The sequence below is a fragment of the Ananas comosus genome, unplaced genomic scaffold (assembly GCF_001540865.1).
Source record: "Ananas comosus cultivar F153 unplaced genomic scaffold, ASM154086v1, whole genome shotgun sequence".
Lineage (NCBI taxonomy): Eukaryota > Viridiplantae > Streptophyta > Magnoliopsida > Poales > Bromeliaceae > Ananas > Ananas comosus.
The window spans coordinates 1,776-19,215 of record NW_017891037.1 but is presented as its reverse complement, the minus strand read 5'-3'; the positions used below and the strand labels follow the sequence as shown (position 1 = coordinate 19,215).

The 17,440-nt window shown below is 47.6% G+C and overlaps 1 protein-coding gene across 1 annotated transcript; it reads left to right on the top strand.

Annotated features, from left to right (window-relative positions):
• The first annotated feature begins 15,193 nt into the window (after positions 1-15,193).
• Positions 15,194-16,948, top strand: LOC109704570. Its single transcript, XM_020225323.1, has one exon. It carries the CDS (start codon positions 15,194-15,196, stop codon positions 16,946-16,948), a length of 1,755 nt encoding a protein of 584 aa, XP_020080912.1.
• The last annotated feature ends 492 nt before the right edge of the window (positions 16,949-17,440 follow it).

Below are 17,440 nucleotides of genomic sequence, written 5' to 3'. Positions count from 1 at the left end.
GTGCACCACTGTACCAACGTCGGATCGAAGTACCCACCTGTACAACTGTCGCGCCTGTCTTCTGACTGCAAAAGAACGTCAACAGGACCTAAGGGGGGTCCACTAGGTTAGTGTCTAACCCACAACTAAGAAACCCTAAAAGAATAACCCCACAAATAAACCCACGAGAATCGATTTTCCAAAACCGATTACCGAACAAACCGGAAGTCCCGAAAACCGCACTGGAACTTCACCGTCGCTCACCCGTCATTTCCAAACCCACGAAGCGATGCGGGTGACCAGCCAACAAGGCTCAGCGATGAAACAAATGATCCCCAAGTACCGTCGGAAGAATTCCAAATCGAAAACGCGTTCTATCGGCAGATTTCGCCGAAAAACGCTCCGAAAATGCATTTCCGGTCTTCGCAAAGGTCCGGGGCCTTGGACAATCAGTCCGGAGGTTATCCTCAGCCCATGCTTGCTGCCAACAGCAGCCACGACGGACAAAGTTGAATAAAAGCCTTCCGAATACCCGAAATGGCATTATTTCATGCGATTTCGGCGCTTTTATGGTCCGTTTACGCAAACCAGAGGTCAATCAGCCGAGTCGATATACCCACTGACAGGTTTCGATGTGCCGGAGGCCGTGCTCACCTTTCGGAGCAATAACGGCCACAGCGGAGAGCGCGGGAGTGACGCGAAAATCTACGAACAGCGCGCACAGCATGGAAAACATGTTTTTCTCGCTAACCAGGGACTCGCTGACCCTAATTGAGGTGAGCACTGTGATCAGGACTAACAGACTATCACCGTGCTCACCCCCGGAGGCATCGAAACAGCCTCGGGTCGCCGGAACAGTGAACAGAACTGGAGACTATGCACAGAAAGGCTGAAATCAAGCTTACAAAGCTACGCAGGGCTCGGGGTGGCCGGCGGCGGCCGGACGACGGGCATGCCGGCCAGGGGAGGTGCTCCAGGTCAGAGGAGGCCGGGGCTCGCGTCAACAGGCGACGGGAGGCGGCGACGACGGCGGGCATTGATGCCCTAGTTGTACAACCCGAGGAGAGCATGGGCTCACCACGGTTGACAGGGAGCTCCGGTGGCGGGGGCGCCGGCGGCGGACGAGTGCGGCCGGCCAGGTGGAGCCGGTGCTCACGCCGGACGGCGGCGGAAGACGGCGGCGGCGGTGCTCGACCAAACCGAGCCCGCGTGGGTTCATTGCGGGCTCCAAAGATGGCGGTGGCCATAGCGGTGGCCGGAGAAAGGTCGGGGCGTCGGCGGCACCTCGCCGGAGGTGGAGGAAGGGCAAATCGGCCGGCGGGGAACGTCGGCGGCGCGCGGAGGCAGAGCTAGCCCCGGCTCGGCCCGCACTCGGTCTGGGCGGCCGCAGAGAGGGAGAGCGGCGGCCGGCGGCGACGGGAGCGGCGGCGATGGCGCGCGGGGGCACGCCGGAGGCCAGACGAGGGCGGCGGGACCGAGGGTGGGCGGCGGCGCGCGGGCCACAACTAGGGCTGCGCTCGGTCTCGGTCGGGTCTGGCTGGGCGCGCAGAGCGAGGAGGGTGCGGGCGGGAATCGGCGCCGGAGGTAGCCTTCTGCCACAGGTGAAGGATCCTCAGGGCTTCGCGCACTTCCCTGCGTACTTAGGCCGAGAGGGTGGTGGATCGGTTTAAAGAGAAAGATGGAGAGGTGGCCGAGGTGGCTTTTCCTGCGGCCGGGGGCTGCTCGCCGGCGGCCGGGACGCGCGCGGCGGGGTTGGGGAGGGGTGCAGGTGACGGCTGGGGCGCAGTTGGAGGAAGAGGGAGGCCAACAGTTAGGGTTTCCTCATGAAACCCTAGTGCAACCACTATACACATATGTGCATTTTGCAAAATAGTCCTCCCAGGGGTAATATTCTCAGTCAAGTCCCTCACAGCGCGCGTATTTTACACATATGCACCTCCATGTCCGATCTCACGCAATTCGGCACATAAAATATAGGGTCTCTTCGCGATTTATCCGTTTTGCCACTTTGACCCCTCAGCGAACATCTCGCTTATTCCGAAGATCCGTCTGTCGGATTTTCGATCCGACAGTGCCATCGCATTCAGCATGACGAGGGTAATAAAACTACAATCTTGTTTCGTCAGATTTGGTCACAGATTCGCGATGGAACCCATCCGCTCTCTAATTAATCCGTATAACGTACATATACCAAAGTATAAACCCTAAAACCTTTAATTCAAATTCAAATTTGAATTCCCTACCACCAGTAGGTACCAGAAACAACTCTCACCTAACCCCAGGTCACAAGCACAGAGCACGAGGAGTCTTAAAATGCACGAATAGCAAAGAGCGGAAACCCTCTTTTTGTTAAAACTCCTTTTTCTCGAAAACCGTACATCGGATCTGAAATCCGTCAGTGCCATTAGTTCCAGAATAGCTGAACCGTTCGAAACGAGCTATTGGATCGCTATGAACAGAGTCCGATACGCGCCAGAAGCCTACTTCACGCATTGGCCTCTCCGAAAAACCGGAGTTACTATTCACTTAAGTGAAATTTAAAAATCGCGTAACTTCTCCATTTTAGCTCATTTTCTCCTGAAACTTGACGAGTGCTTATGTAATTAAATTACACACATAAACATCGTCAACAGAGAGTTTAGTTGCACTGTAAAAATCTCAGTCCTTACATTATCCCCCCCTTAAAAGAAGTTTCGTCCCCGAAACTTGACCACATACCCACCGAAATCGAATTCGGATAATACTTCCGCCACTGTGGTATCACCTTTAAGTATTGGTCAATTACATTTTCATGAATTTGGACAGATCAAATCTCCGAATAAGGGAAGAATAGGACTACGGTTCCACTTAGACAACAATGAGAGAAAAACGTACTAACCCAAAATCTACGGACCAAAACTCACCGGGGTTAACATCATCCTATATCCTGCGGACAAAGACAGTCCCGCGACTAAGATTATCCGATCCCAATTTGCCAATTCTGAGATAATTAATCAACATTCAGAAGTTTAGGTCCAAGACTTCACTTTCCACCTGACCAAAAAGGTCAAACTGACAACACCAAATAAGCTAGACAATTTTGTCTCCTCAAACTTAATCCGGTACCAACAGACCACCAAATGCTCTTGCAAGTCCATCACTTGATGCACAAGTCGCCAATCGCACCATGCGATACCAACCATCGGTGATGCTCAATACCTGTCTCCACAAGACCCTATCACTGCCGTCCTACCATGGACCCTAGCGATCGATGTTCCCAGCAACACCCGATTACTTGTCTCATTGAGACCCAAGCGCACCTGTCACCAATTTGACTGGACAAGCATACCATTTCAAGGTTTGCACGTTAAGCCAAGTCGCAAACTTTTACGCTATCACATATGGTGACAATCAAAGCCAACAACCAGGCTCAAGTCACTCCACTGATTCTGAACCTCACGACAATAGACCGAGACTACTAACCAAACAAACCTTTTAGTTGTGGAAGGCACAACTAAAGAGCTACGAACACCCAAACTCGAACTAGAGTCAAAACCCTTTATCAGTGACGATAAGTCCACTGTGCAAAACCTGCCAAGGAATAACCCAAGGCTCGCTACGTGGTCAAAGATGACTATCACTCGAGCTTTTTCCCACAAAACAGTATAGAGAACACATTGACCCAATCCATAAGTCCCAAACGGGAAGATAGTATTTCGTCCCTCTTTCGACAGTATATTGTCTGCAGCCAATATACTTATCAAAAGAAAAACAAAATATCCGAAGATTCACTACCAACAACGAGTTGGAAGTGTGACACATTGAAGTATCAAGTCACTTGATACCTCTTCATGGAACCACGAGTTCACAACCATTACTATCGAAACGTCGACTTTACAAGTCGACATTCGAAATCAGAACGACCCTGAACCGACTCACAGGGAGTCCTATAATTTTCAATATCCGCAAGCTATTAGCGACACTAAGCCGCGCACCGTAAAAACTGAGGCTTTAGAAAACGGTTTCTCTAACTGATTTTCGCACCTCAATCGAGCTATAATCAAAGCTCCGAGAATTCCGACAATACCCTGGAATATCTCGAATCTAGACGAAACCTATCACCAACTACAACTAACCCACAACACACCAATTTAGGTGTTAGAACAATCGCATACGATGTATGTATTAACAGGGACCTGACACCAAAACTGTGTCAATCCGACTCTGGTAGGAAGAATGAACGAGGTAAAGGTCGAAAGATCCGAACCGCTGATTCCAATCAGCAATCAAGGAGGATAGGTAGGCATCACAACCCTACCCAAAGATCTGCGGAAGCAATACTAACAATGCAGTCGCTGAAACGACCGCAATCCAAACCCTGGGCTACACCCTAGTAGCACCACTGAAGTCGCGACCGTAACTGGTCTAAGCACCGTCTCCGTAGAGACATTCGCAGTAGCTCTCGTGTCCTAAGTAGAGAGAGTGGCCTGGGCGTCGGCAGTCATGACACTCGCCTAGGCCCAGAGATCACTGGCCTTTCAAGGCCCCACCTGACAGGAATGGCTACACCTGGGTAACTTCACCCCACCACTCGATGTCCGAAAGTACACCGCCACTACCCCCGACTTAGACACTAGCTTGTGCGAACCGTAACACATACAGAAACCATGCACTTCGAATTTAACAAACTCGAATGCACACCGGGACACAAGTCCAAACCCCGCACTCACGTGCCTATACACCGTAGGTCTTCCTAAGGGTCAACCTAACCAATGGTTCAGTTTCTTTTACTTTTCAAAACAACCTGTGAATGGTGTTGTGGTTGTAACCTCGCTCTGATACCACTTTAATCTGTCACGCCCCGGGGTCCCTTTTCAGTTTAAAACAAAGCGGAAAAGCGTCTGAATTTTTTTTTTTGAAAACCTGACCCCAGAGTATGCCAGATCCGCCACAAATACAGGGAATCCACTGTTCACACGGACAGAGTCTCCCCTGTATTTGCACGGCGTCGCACAAGTACAACAGTACAAACAGGATACAACCACAACTAAATGAATATTAAAATCACCATACATTCATACATTCACCATTCACATCACAGATTTGTATTCAATGTCTAAACATAAATCCATAGAAAATCTTTTGAAAACTGTTCCCTACACAGGAACCTTTATTCTTTAAAAACGCTACCACGAGAGGTAGAAAACCTTTATTTTATAAAATCCAGAAATCCACATTTTCAAATGTAAATAAATACTGAACCACATAAACCAACTAAACTATACGTCGACCGAAATAAGAAGGTTAAGAAACTAAACCGAACAACCTGGGTCGGAAGCTCTATTGATCACTACGAACGTACCTCACGTCTCGTCCCAATACACATCGCCTGCGATACCTGAAAAATGGTGGGGGAGGTGAGAACATGTAAACATGTCTCCCTTCCCAGTGGGTACCGCAAGCCGAAGAAGGCGAGGAGTACTCACTAGTCACGAAAAACTAGATAGATATAAGTGCTGGTAAGTAAAGATGCTGATAAGTAGGGAGCTGACAAGTATAGATGGAGGTAAATAAAACAGTAGCTACAATAAACAAATAAGGATGTACTGGAAATAAACAGTACAGCTACTGTATGCATGTGTCGACTGCCGATAACCTCAAAAGTACCCAATCTCGCTGCCCTATTGGTCCGAAGACCTCAGGCCCATGCCACATTGCTCAACCTGTACCTGACCCTCGCAATGAAGCCCCTGGGTCAGAAGCATAGTACCTGACCCTTGCAATTAAGCCCCTGGGTCAGAAGCATATACCCTCGCAATAAAGCTCCTGGGCTCACGGGTTGGCAATCCAACCACTTTTCCGGAAAAGAACACCCTCTTGCGGTGGATCAGACTGCTGGTGTTCGTGAAATGCGTACCTAGAGTGGCGATCAATGCAATATGCTCAAAGATCTTCCATCGGCAACTAGCCGACAATCCAGCCCCTCAGGGCACACCGACCGTATAGGCCATCAGCAACTAGTCGGCTACGTATGTCAAGATAGAACTGTAACAACTCGACCGAATAGGTCATAGATATCAAAATAGGGGAACCGCCCAACCAAATCACAGATATAGTGAACAGATAAGTCGACTCTACTCCTAAGCATGATATCAACATGGAACCATCGACCGCATGGGTCATCATGTAACCAAAACGACCAACCAGGTCACAAGTATAGCGTATGAAACTCGACCAATCATGTCACAAGTATAGGATATGAACTCGACCAATCATGTCACAAGTATAGGATATGAACTCGACCAATCATGTCACAAGTATAGGATATGAACTCGACCAATCATGTCACAAGTATATAATCTAGAACTACCGTCGGCCACTAGCCGACAATCCGACCCCTCAGGGTACACCGACCTCAACGGTCATCGGACAACAGAAGTCAAAGGACCGACCAACCAGGTCACTGATACGAGGTACAAGAAACCACCAACCAGGTCACAAGTGTAGGAGATGCAACGTCGACCAACCAGGTCATGGAGATCACATAGGAGATCAGACCAACCAAATCATAAATATCATATACAGATAAAGTCTACTCTACTCCTACACATGATACTACACCTGGCAACAACTAAGTAGAGTAATAAGGAAACAGCATGGGTGCAAGGCTCAACATATATATGGTAAAAGATATAAACAACAAGGGTAAAGGAAACGTCACCGAGCGTGCACCACTGTACCAACGTCGGATCGAAGTACCCACCTGTACAACTGTCGCGCCTGTCTCCTGACTGCAAAAGAACGTCAACAGGACCTAAGGGGGGTCCACTGGGTTAGTGTCTAACCCACAACTAAGAAACCCTAAAAGCATAACCCCACAAATAAACCCACGAGAATCGATTTCCCAAAACCGATTACCGAACAAACCGAAAGTCCCGAAAACCGCACCGGAACTTCACCGTCGCTCACCCGTCGTTTCCAAACCCACGAAACGATGCGGGTGACCAGCCAACAAGGCTCAGCGATGAAACAAATGATCCCCAAGTACCGTCGGAAGAATTCCGAATCGAAAACGCGTTCTATCGGCGGATTTCGCCGAAAAACGCTCCGGAAATGCATTTCCGGTCTTCGCAAAGGTCCGAGGCCTTGGACAATCAGTCCGGAGGTTATCCTCAGCCCATACTTGCTGCCAACAGCAGCCACGACGGACAAAGTTGCATAAAAGCCCTTCCGAATACCCGAAATCGCATTATTTCATGCGATTTCGGCGCTTTTATGGTCCGTTTACGCAAACCAGAGGTCAATCAGCCAAGTCAATATACCCACTGACAGGTTTCGACTTGCCGGAGGCCGTGCTCACCTTTCGGAGCAATATCGGCCACAGCGGAGAGCGCGGGAGTGACGCGAAAATCTGCGAACAGCGCGCACAGCATGAAAAACATGCTTATCTCGCTAACCAGGGGCTCGCTGACCCCAATTGACGTGAGCACTGTGATCAGCACTGACTGACGATCACCGTGCTCACTTCCGGAGGCATCGGAACAGCCTCGGGTCGCCGGAACAGTATACACAACCCCAAACAGTGCACAATAATTGCAATACAAGCTTACCGGAGCTAGGCAGGGCTCGGGGTGGCCGGCGGCGGCCGGACAGCGGGCAGGCCGGCCAGGGGAAGGTGCTCCAGGTCAGAGGAGGCCGGGGCTCGCGTCAACAGGCGACGGGAGGCGGCGACGACGGCGGGCATTGATGCCCTAGTTGTACAACCCGAGGAGAGCATGGGCTCACCACGGTTGACAGGGAGCTCCGGCGGTGGGGGCGCCGGCGGCGGACGAGTGCGGCCGGCCAGGCGGAGCCGGTGCTCACGCCGGACGGCGGCGGAAGACGGCGGCGGCGGTGCTGGACCAAACCGAGCTCTCGCGGGCTCGGCTCGGGCTCACAGGGTGGCGGCGGCCACGACGGCGACCGGGGAAGGCTTAGGACGGCGACGACCCGTCGCCGGAGGCCAAGGGGAAGGCGGCGCGCACGGCCTAGGGCGGCGGTGGCGCATGGAGGCAATGCGGGGTCATCTCGGCCCGAGCAGACCTGGGGCGGCCGCGGCGGCGCGTGAAGGCGGCGCCGGCCGGCGGGGAGGCTCGCCGAGGCACGGGGCGATGCCGGCGAAGGGTCTGGAGGTGATGTAGCCTCGGCCTAGCTCTAACCCGAGAGAGAGAGAGAAGGAGGGAGAGAGATGGAGAGAGAGAAAGGTGAATGTAAGGTCGGGATGGCTTTTCCGGCGGCCGGGGCTGCTCGCCGGCGGCCGGGACGCGCGCGGCGGGGTCGGGGAGGGGTTCAGGTGATGGCAGAGGGGTCGGCTGAGGGAGAAGGCTTCTAGGGTTAGGGTTTTCTCTATGAAACCCTAAAGTCATCATGCAAAATTGCGAGAAAGTCCTCCGAAACTATTAATTTGAAACCCAGTCCTTCACAATGGGTAACTCTCGCGCAATCGCACCTCCACAATCGATCTCGCGCAATTCGGTACATAAAATATAGGGTCTCTTCGCGATTATCCGTTTTGCCACTTTGACCCCTCAGCGAACAACTCGCTTATTCCGAAGATCCGTCCGTCGGATTTTCGATCCGACAGTGCCATCGCATTCAGCATGACGAGGGTAATAAAACTACAATCTTGTTTCGTCAGATTTGGTCACAGATTCGCGACGGAACCCATCCGCTCTCTAATTAATCCGTATAACGCACATATACCAAAGTATAAACCCTAAAACCTTTAATTCAAATTCAAATTTGAATTCCCTACCACCAGTAGGTACCAGAAACAACTCTCACCTAACCCCAGGTCACAAGCACAGAGCACGAGGAGTTTTAAAATGCACGAATAGCAAAGAGCGGAAACCCTCTTTTTGTTAAAACTCCTTTTTCTTGAAAACCGTGCATCGGATCTGAAATCCGTCCATGCCATTGGTTCCAGAATAGCTGAACCGTTCGAAACGAGCTATTGGATCGCTATGAACAGAGTCCGATACGCGCCAGAAGCCTACTTCACGCATTGGCCTCTCCGAAAAATCGGAGTTACTATTCACTTAAGTGAAATTTAAAAATCGCGTAACTTCTCTATTTTAGCTCATTTTCTCCTGAAACTTGACGAGTGCTTATGTAATTAAATTACACACATAAACATCGTCAACAGAGAGTTTAGTTGCACTGTAAAAATCTCAGTCCTTACAAATATTCTCTGCGTTCTCAAATATAAAATATATTTTATCTATTTTAAATAAATTATTCTCAGATATAAATCTTAAGTTTTCGCTATTAGATCTCATCCAACGAATAAAAATAAAAATATATGTCATTTTTGTTGACAAAAATACCATTCATATCCGTTATCTCCTGTCTACGCGTTTCTCAAATAAAACTAAATTTATATCTTATCTAACGGAATACCCGCCAATCACGTAATACCTCCGTTAATTACGTAATACATAAAATTAAATTTATTTCCTATCCAAGCGTTTTTTCAAATATTATTTTTTGCAAACGTAATACCTACCAATCAAGTAGTATTCAAAATTAAATTTTAAATTTGTAATGCCCGCCAAAATTTAATACCCGCGAATTTGATAATTTGAATTTTAATTCATGGTATTATATTTTTTCTTATATAAGATAATAGATTTAATTTTGACGAGTATTAAAATTTGGCGTGCCATAAAAGCGTTAAATATTGCTAAAACATTTTTAATATCCCAAATCAGAGCTAAATCGTTATAAATATAATTTTAAATATTTTTAGCAAAATATTCAATATTTAAATAATGCGTCATAAAAGTATAGAATATTTCTAAAAAAATTAATACCTATCCAATCAAATTAAATCAATAATTAAATATAATTTTAAATTTTTTTAGTAAAATATTCAATGTTTAAATAATATCCATCAAAATATTCTTCGCATTCTCAAATTAGAATATATCTTAATACCCTTGCATATAATATCTACACTACCCAATCTTATGTCACGCCCCGGGGTCCCTTTTAGTTTAAAACATAGCGGAAAAGCGTCTGAATTTTTTTTTTTTTTTTTTGAGAACCTGACCCCAGAGTATGCCAGATCCGCCACAAATACAGGGAATCCACTGTTCACATGGACAGAATCTCCCCTATATTTGCACGGCGTCGCACAAGTACAAGAAGTAATCCAGGTACAACCACAACCAGATGAACATACAAACAACCAACAGTTATATATTCATACACCATTCACCACAGGTTTACATTTTAACATTCCATTTTTAAACATAAATCCACATCTATAAGTTAAAATGTTTCCAACCACAGAAACAGGTTTTGAAATACTAAGATACAAAATCTACAGAAAACCTTTTGAAAACTGTTCCCTACGCAGGAACTTTTATCTTTTTAAAATGCTACCACGAGGGGTAGAAAATTATTTTATTTCAAGAAACACAAATTCCTTTATTACATTCCAAAACCAACTGAAAACATCATTATCCAATAGCAAATAATAGAAACTGAACCATATAAGTATCTAAGTCATTTATTTAAGGAAAGCAGGGTTAGGGAAGATAAACCAAACCACGGGACGGAACGCTCTATCTTATGCTAGACCCGCTCCTCACCAGCTGTCCCACTCGGACCTGCTATGTCACCTGTAATGGCGGCGGGAGGTAAGAACATGTAAACATGTCTCCCCTCCCAGTGGGTACCGCAAGCCGAAGAGGGCGAGGGGTACTCACTAGTCACGGAGAACAACAAAGGTATAGATAGTGGTAATACAGTAGCCATAATAAACAAGTAACGAGATGTATATATGTATGAAACACTGCAGCTACTGTATGCATGCGTCAACCGGACGACAATCCAAAAATACCTAATCTGTACATGACTCTTGCATAGAGCACCCGGGTCTGAAAGTATGTGACCCTCGCATAAAGCACTCAGGTCTGAAAGCATGTGACCCTCGCATAAAGCACCGGGTCTGAAAGCATATAACCCTCGCATCAAGCACCCGGGCTCATGGGTTGGCACTCCAACCACTCTTCCGGAAAAGAACACCCTCTTGCGGTGGATCAGACCGCTGGTGTTCGTGAAATGCGTACATGCAGTGGCGATCAATGCTGAATGCTCAATAGCCAGCCGTCGGCAATCAGCCGACAATCCTGCCCCTCAGGGCGTACCGACCGTATAGGTCATCAAGTAATCCAACCGAACAGGTCACAGATATCAATGCAGATAAAATCTACTCTACTCCTACACATGGTACTAACATGGAGACAACCGAGTAGAGTGAACATGGGTGTCAGGCTCAATATGTATATGATAAGCAATATAACAGTAAGGGGTGAAAGGAACGTCACCGAGCGTGCACCACTGTACCGACTTCGGGTCGAAGTACCCACCTGTACAACTGTGGAACTGATCTCACGACTGCGGAGACGGAACGACTGAACCTACGAAAGGTCAACCGAGTTAGAATCTAACCCACTAACACATGTATCGCTACTCACAATCCCACTCATAACCCCACGGGAATCGGTTTCTTACAACCGATTGCCGAACTCACCGAAAGTCCTGAAAACCGTACCGAAACTTCACCGTCGCTCACCTGTCGTTTCCGAACCCTCGAATGTTGGGCCTACCTAAAAAGCCTAAAAGAAGCCCATATATATATATATATATATATATATATATATATATATATATATATATATATATATATATATATTAATATATATCTATATTATTATATAATATATATATTATATAATATATAGAAAATAAAAAATTAAAAAATTAAAAAATAAAATTAAAAAATAAATAAATAAAATGAAAGAAACGAAGGGGGAGAATCATCCTCTCCTCTTCCTTCGTGCTCCGCCAAATCCCGAGCGATCCTATCATTCGAGGTCCGGCCCGTAATGGATCAATGGAGAATCTTTGCGCTCCGTCGCTTCAGTCGGTCGCCGAATCCGGAAATCGCCGTGCCGGCCGAATCCGACGTCCCGTACAATCTAGAGATCGTCGCTGCCGCGCATCCACGCGGAGCCGCCACAGAATCCCGCAGAATCCGGGAGTCCGGCCAACCCCGTACGCCGATCCCGAGTCCTGGACCGCGTCGCCGACCCGCCATAAAATCACACAGATCCCGGAATCCAGCGACTCCTCAGCTACCCTGATCCCGGAGTATCCTGGACCCGTCACAGCTGGAGCCTCGCCACAAAATTGCGACCAGATCCGAGATCCTGCACCCCTACCCGATCCGGAGATCCTTGGATCCGTCCGACGTCGCGTCGTCGCAGTACGAAAATCCCGTGAATCCGGCCGCCGGATCGCGCCCGTTGTCGACGGTAGAGGGTCTCGGCTTTGGTCCCAACGATGCTTATAAAAGGGAGAGGCGAAAGCGCAGCCGGCAGAAGGGCGCACATACACAACCCATGCCACACACTGTGAGGCAAAAAAAAAAAGAGAGAAGTAACAGAGTAAAGAAGAAGAAGAAGAAGAAGAAGGAAGAGTGCAAAAAAAGAAAAGAGAAGAAGGGGAAAGTTCGGTGTTTGGCATTTCCGCGTCAACTCGGCCGCGCGAGACCTAGGCAATGCAACGCCGCCATCCACGGAGGCCATAAAAGGGAGACGAGAAGGGAGCAAAAAGAGGGGCATCGATACACAACCATTCCACGCCCATGACAAAACCGCATCAAAACACAATGATGATGAAAAAACCAAGAGAGAAAACAGAGAATAGAAGAAGAGAAGTATATATATATATATATATATATATATAATATATGAATAATATATATATTATATATATATAAGATATATATATATATATATTATACAAAAGAGAGAAAGCTATAGGCCTCGCTTCGGCGCACCGCCATCCCAACTCTCTTCCGCTCGCGGGGGCAGACGACAGGACCGACGCATGGAAGGAGCTGTAGCACACCCTCGGGGAGCAGAGGAAAAGGCACAGCAGTAGCACCATTTTTGTTTTCCTTTCTTGAGCACATACAAGTGCACCCCAAACCATGCTTTTAATAAATTTCATGATGAGCTTCAGTTGAATTTCATGTTGCATTCATGATCTGGTGGGTTTTTCATTGAGCACATGCATTATCAATCCCCATACAAAGAGTATATGTGATCCACTTTATCTCTAGTAGTACTAAAAAGTGGTATTTGAAGGCTTTTTTTCTTTTTTTTTAAGAAACATCTCATGATTTAGACGCACATGCTTATGCTATTATCTTGATTAACCTCATGCAAATTGCACTGCATTCGAGTAGGCCCTGCACACTTCTTACTGCTATACTTTTTGTTATTAGTATTACATTTTATTCACCGAGGTCAAATAATGCCTAGCTAGCCTTTTTTATTATTATTATTATTATTATTTCTACTCTATCAACAATCTGATAGTTTACTTAATTGGAGGAGGGATATTTTAATCATGACCGGCTTAATCAGAGGTAGCCAGAATGTAATAAAGATGGCGTAATTAACCGAGTACCTACGGGTACCCGGGAAGTATGAACCCATTTATCTCTAAGAACTATTACATATTGCACTATTTATTTCTTTTCTTGCTATTAAAGAATATATAGTCAACAAACAAAAAATACACGATTAAAAAAATAGGAGGATAAGAAATTTACACCCCTAATAAATTCCCATTTACCACTTTATTTTTTTTATTTATTTAAATCTTTTCGTTTTTTCGCTGCTCATTTTATTGGGAAAACATCGAAACGACGCGGGTGGCCAGCCAACAAGGCTCAGCGGCACTACAATCAACCACGAGGCACCGTCGGATGAATTCCGAATTGAAAACGTGTTCTATCGGCGGATTTCGCCGAAAAACGCTCCGGAAATCACTTTTCGATTTCCGCAAGGGCTTGGGGCCTTGGACGATCAGTCCAGAGGCTATCCTCAGCCCAAACATGCTGCCAACAGCAGCTACATCGAAGCAGAAATCTTAAAAGCCCTTACTATAGCATGCAATCTCATTATTTTATGCGATTTACCCAATTTTATGGCTCGTTAGCGCAACCTAGGGTTTATTCGGCCAGGGCGAGACACTCGCTGTTAGGTCTCGGCGTGCCGGAGGCTGTGCTCACCTTTCGGAGCACTGCCGGCCACTGCGGTGCGCGCACGAGCGACGCGAAGATCTGTGAAACAGTGCGCACAGCGCTAAGATCGCGACTAATTCGCTAACCAGGGCATCTTTGCCGCTGTCGGAGGTGAGAACGATGTTCAGCACGAACCCTAGATCATCGTGCTCACTTCCCGGGGTGTCGGGGAGTCATCGGATCACCGGAAGGGTGGCCGAAAAGCCAAACTACTGTGCTGGAATATAAAAACAGCCTTACCGGACCCGAGGAGAGCTAGGGTTGGTCGCCGGCGGCCGAGAGGCGGGCACTACGGCCGGGGATGGGAGCAGTAGGTCCGAGAGGTCCGAGGAGGGTGTGGCCGGCGGCGGACGGCAACCGGTGGCGCGGCGGCTGAGATCCACTCCACCCAACCCCTCTCGGGTTCGTGCTTCCTGGCGGCGCGGTGGCAGCCGGACGAGGTCGGGGCGGCTATGGTACGGTGCCGAAGGCTGAGGGGAAGGTGGTGCACCCCCCGGTGGGCAGCGGCGACGCTTGGAAGCCGAGCGGGCCCGACCTCGGCCCGCACGGGTCTGGGCGGCCGCAGGAGATTCCAGCGGCTGTCGGCGGCGCGCGGGGACGGCGGAGGACGCGCGCGCCAGGTTGCTGGAGGTCGCCGGGGCCGACAGGAGGGCGGCGCGGCCGAAGGGAGGCATGGTCGCAGAGCTCGAGCCGGCTCGATCTGGGCTGACCCGAGCTGGCCGCAGGGAGTAGGAGTGGCTTTTCCGGCGGCCTGAGCAGCTCGTCGGCGGCCGGGGCGTGCGCACAGGTTGGGCAGGGTGGAGTTGAGGCGGATGGGGCAGCTGGGGGATGATTAGGGTTAGGGTTTCCTTTGTGAAACCCTAGCACCTATATATATACATAGGTGTAACTTGCAAGGAACCCCTTCAAAGTCTAATATTTACAGTCCAGCCCCTGCCGACGTGTGTAACTTGCGCGTACGTACCCCAACGATCGAAATCTCGCAAAACGGAAGATGCTACTCACAAGGCTTTCAGAACTCCCAAAGGTAACTTTTGTTATAAAGTCATGCCTTTTGGATTAAAGAATGCAGGAGCCACTTACCAAAGAGCAATGACGACCATTTTTGATGATTTGTTGCATAATTTGGTCGAATGTTATATTGATGACTTGGTGGTCAAGACAAAAAATAGAATTGATCATCTCGTAGATCTGAGAATTGTTTTTGATCAATTTCGAAAATATCAATTGAAAATGAATCCTTTGAAGTGCGCATTTGGGGTCACCTCCGGAAAGTTCTTGGGTTTTATCGTTCGATATCGCGGGATAGAAGTAGACCCAGACAAGATTAAAGCAATCATCGAAATGCCTCATCCAAAGAGTTTAAAGCAACTGAGATCTCTTCAAGGCAAACTTGCATATATTAGAAGATTTATCTCCAATTTGTCTGGTCGAATCCACCCATTTTCCAAACTGATGAAAAAGGGAGCGGCATTCAATTGGGATGATTCATGTCAGAAGCCGTATTTGCTAAATCCGCCAGTCTTGGCAGCACCGATTCGCGGAAGGCCGTTAATATTATATATCGCTGCCACACCTTCTTCCCTCGGAGCTATGTTGGCGCAAGTAAATGAAGAAGGTAAAGAAGTTGCATGCTATTATCTCAGTCGGGTCATGATAGGTGCCGAGAATAACTACTCTCCTGTTGAGAAGCTATGTCTGGCTCTGATATTCGCGCTGAAGTGGCTTCGACATTATATGTTGTCCCATGAGATTAAACTGATTGCAAGGGCTGATCCGATTAAGTATGTGCTCAACAGGCCAACATTGATGGGCCGAGTAGGCAAATGGGCAGTTCTTATGATGGAATTTGATATCACGTACGTTCCTCAACGAGCTATTAAAGGTCAGGCCCTGGCAGATTTCTTAGCGGCTCACCCTGTACCCGACGATTCTCCTCTTATTACAGACCTACCAGACGAAGAGGTAATGACCGTGGAGAAAGTCACCCATTACTGGCAACTATATTTCGATGGAGCATCTCGCTCAATAGAGTCGGCAGAAGGGTCGACAAGGAAAAAAGCAGGGGTTGGAATTGTACTTGTCACCCCAAATAAGAGAGTCATCTATCACTCTTTCTCTCTTATGAACCCTGATTGCTCTAACAATGAGGCCGAATACGAAGCATTAGCTTTCGGGTTGCTGACGGCACTATCAATGAATATATCTCATCTTCAAGCTTTTGGAGACTCTCAATTGGTAATCCGACAAGTAAATGGAATCTATGAAGTGCGAAAACCGGAATTGACTTCATATCATTCATTGGTGCTAAGCCTCATGGAAAAGTTCACTTTCATTGACATCCAACATGTTAGACGTCGCAATAATACACAAGCAGATGCTCTTGGGAAGTTGGTTGCAGCTTTGTCCCTTCCTCCCGATGGTGTTGCCGAGATTCGGGTAGAACAGCGATGGTTGTTACCTTCAGTCCTGGAATTCTTCCCTTCTGACTATCAAGATAACGTGGTGACGTGCACCCAAGTTGAAGTAAATGATTGGAGGGCTCCGTTCATTGAGTATTTTAAATATGGCCACCTCCCCGAAGATCGGAATAAGAAGATCGAACTTCAAAGGCGCCTGTCTCAATATACATACCACAATGACACACTTTACAAGCGGACTTATGATCAAATGTGGTTGCGATGCCTCTCTCAAACGGAAGCAGTGAATGCGATCAAGGAAGCACATTCTGGATTATGCGGAGCACATCAATCCGGACCCAAAATTGCACTGAGATTGAAGCTGACAGGTTATTTCTGGCCGACCATGGTAAAAGATTGCATGGATTACGCAAAGAAGTGCCACTAGTGTCAGATACATGGTGATTTCAAAGATCGCCCGCCAGAACTCTTACATCCAACTGTACCATCGTGGCCCTTTGCTACTTGGGGCACAGATGTCATTGGGCCGATAGAACCTCCACATCAAAAGGGCATCGATTCATACTCGCAGCAACGGATTATTTCTCCCGGTGGGCAGAAGCAATATCCCTACGGGAAGTCAAGGCAGAAAACGTGGTCAATTTCTTTCTGCATCACATCATTTATAGGTTCGGCATTCCAAGCCGAATTATCTCTGACAACGGGCCTTCATTTCGATCACACAAGGTACATCGACTTGCCGATAAATTTAAAATTGATTGGAGATACTCTTCTATATATTATCCACAAGCCAATGGCTTAGCAGAAGCTTTCAATAAAACCTTGGTAAAATTGCTAAAGAAAACTGTCTCAAAGAATAAGCGGGATTGGGACGTCAAACTATTGGAAGTTCTGTGGGCATATCGAACGACCATGCGCA

Coding starts and splice junctions, on each gene's coding strand:
- LOC109704570 (XM_020225323.1), top strand. CDS start 15,194: ATGACGACCATTTTTGATGATTTGTTGCATAATTTGGTCGAATGTTAT.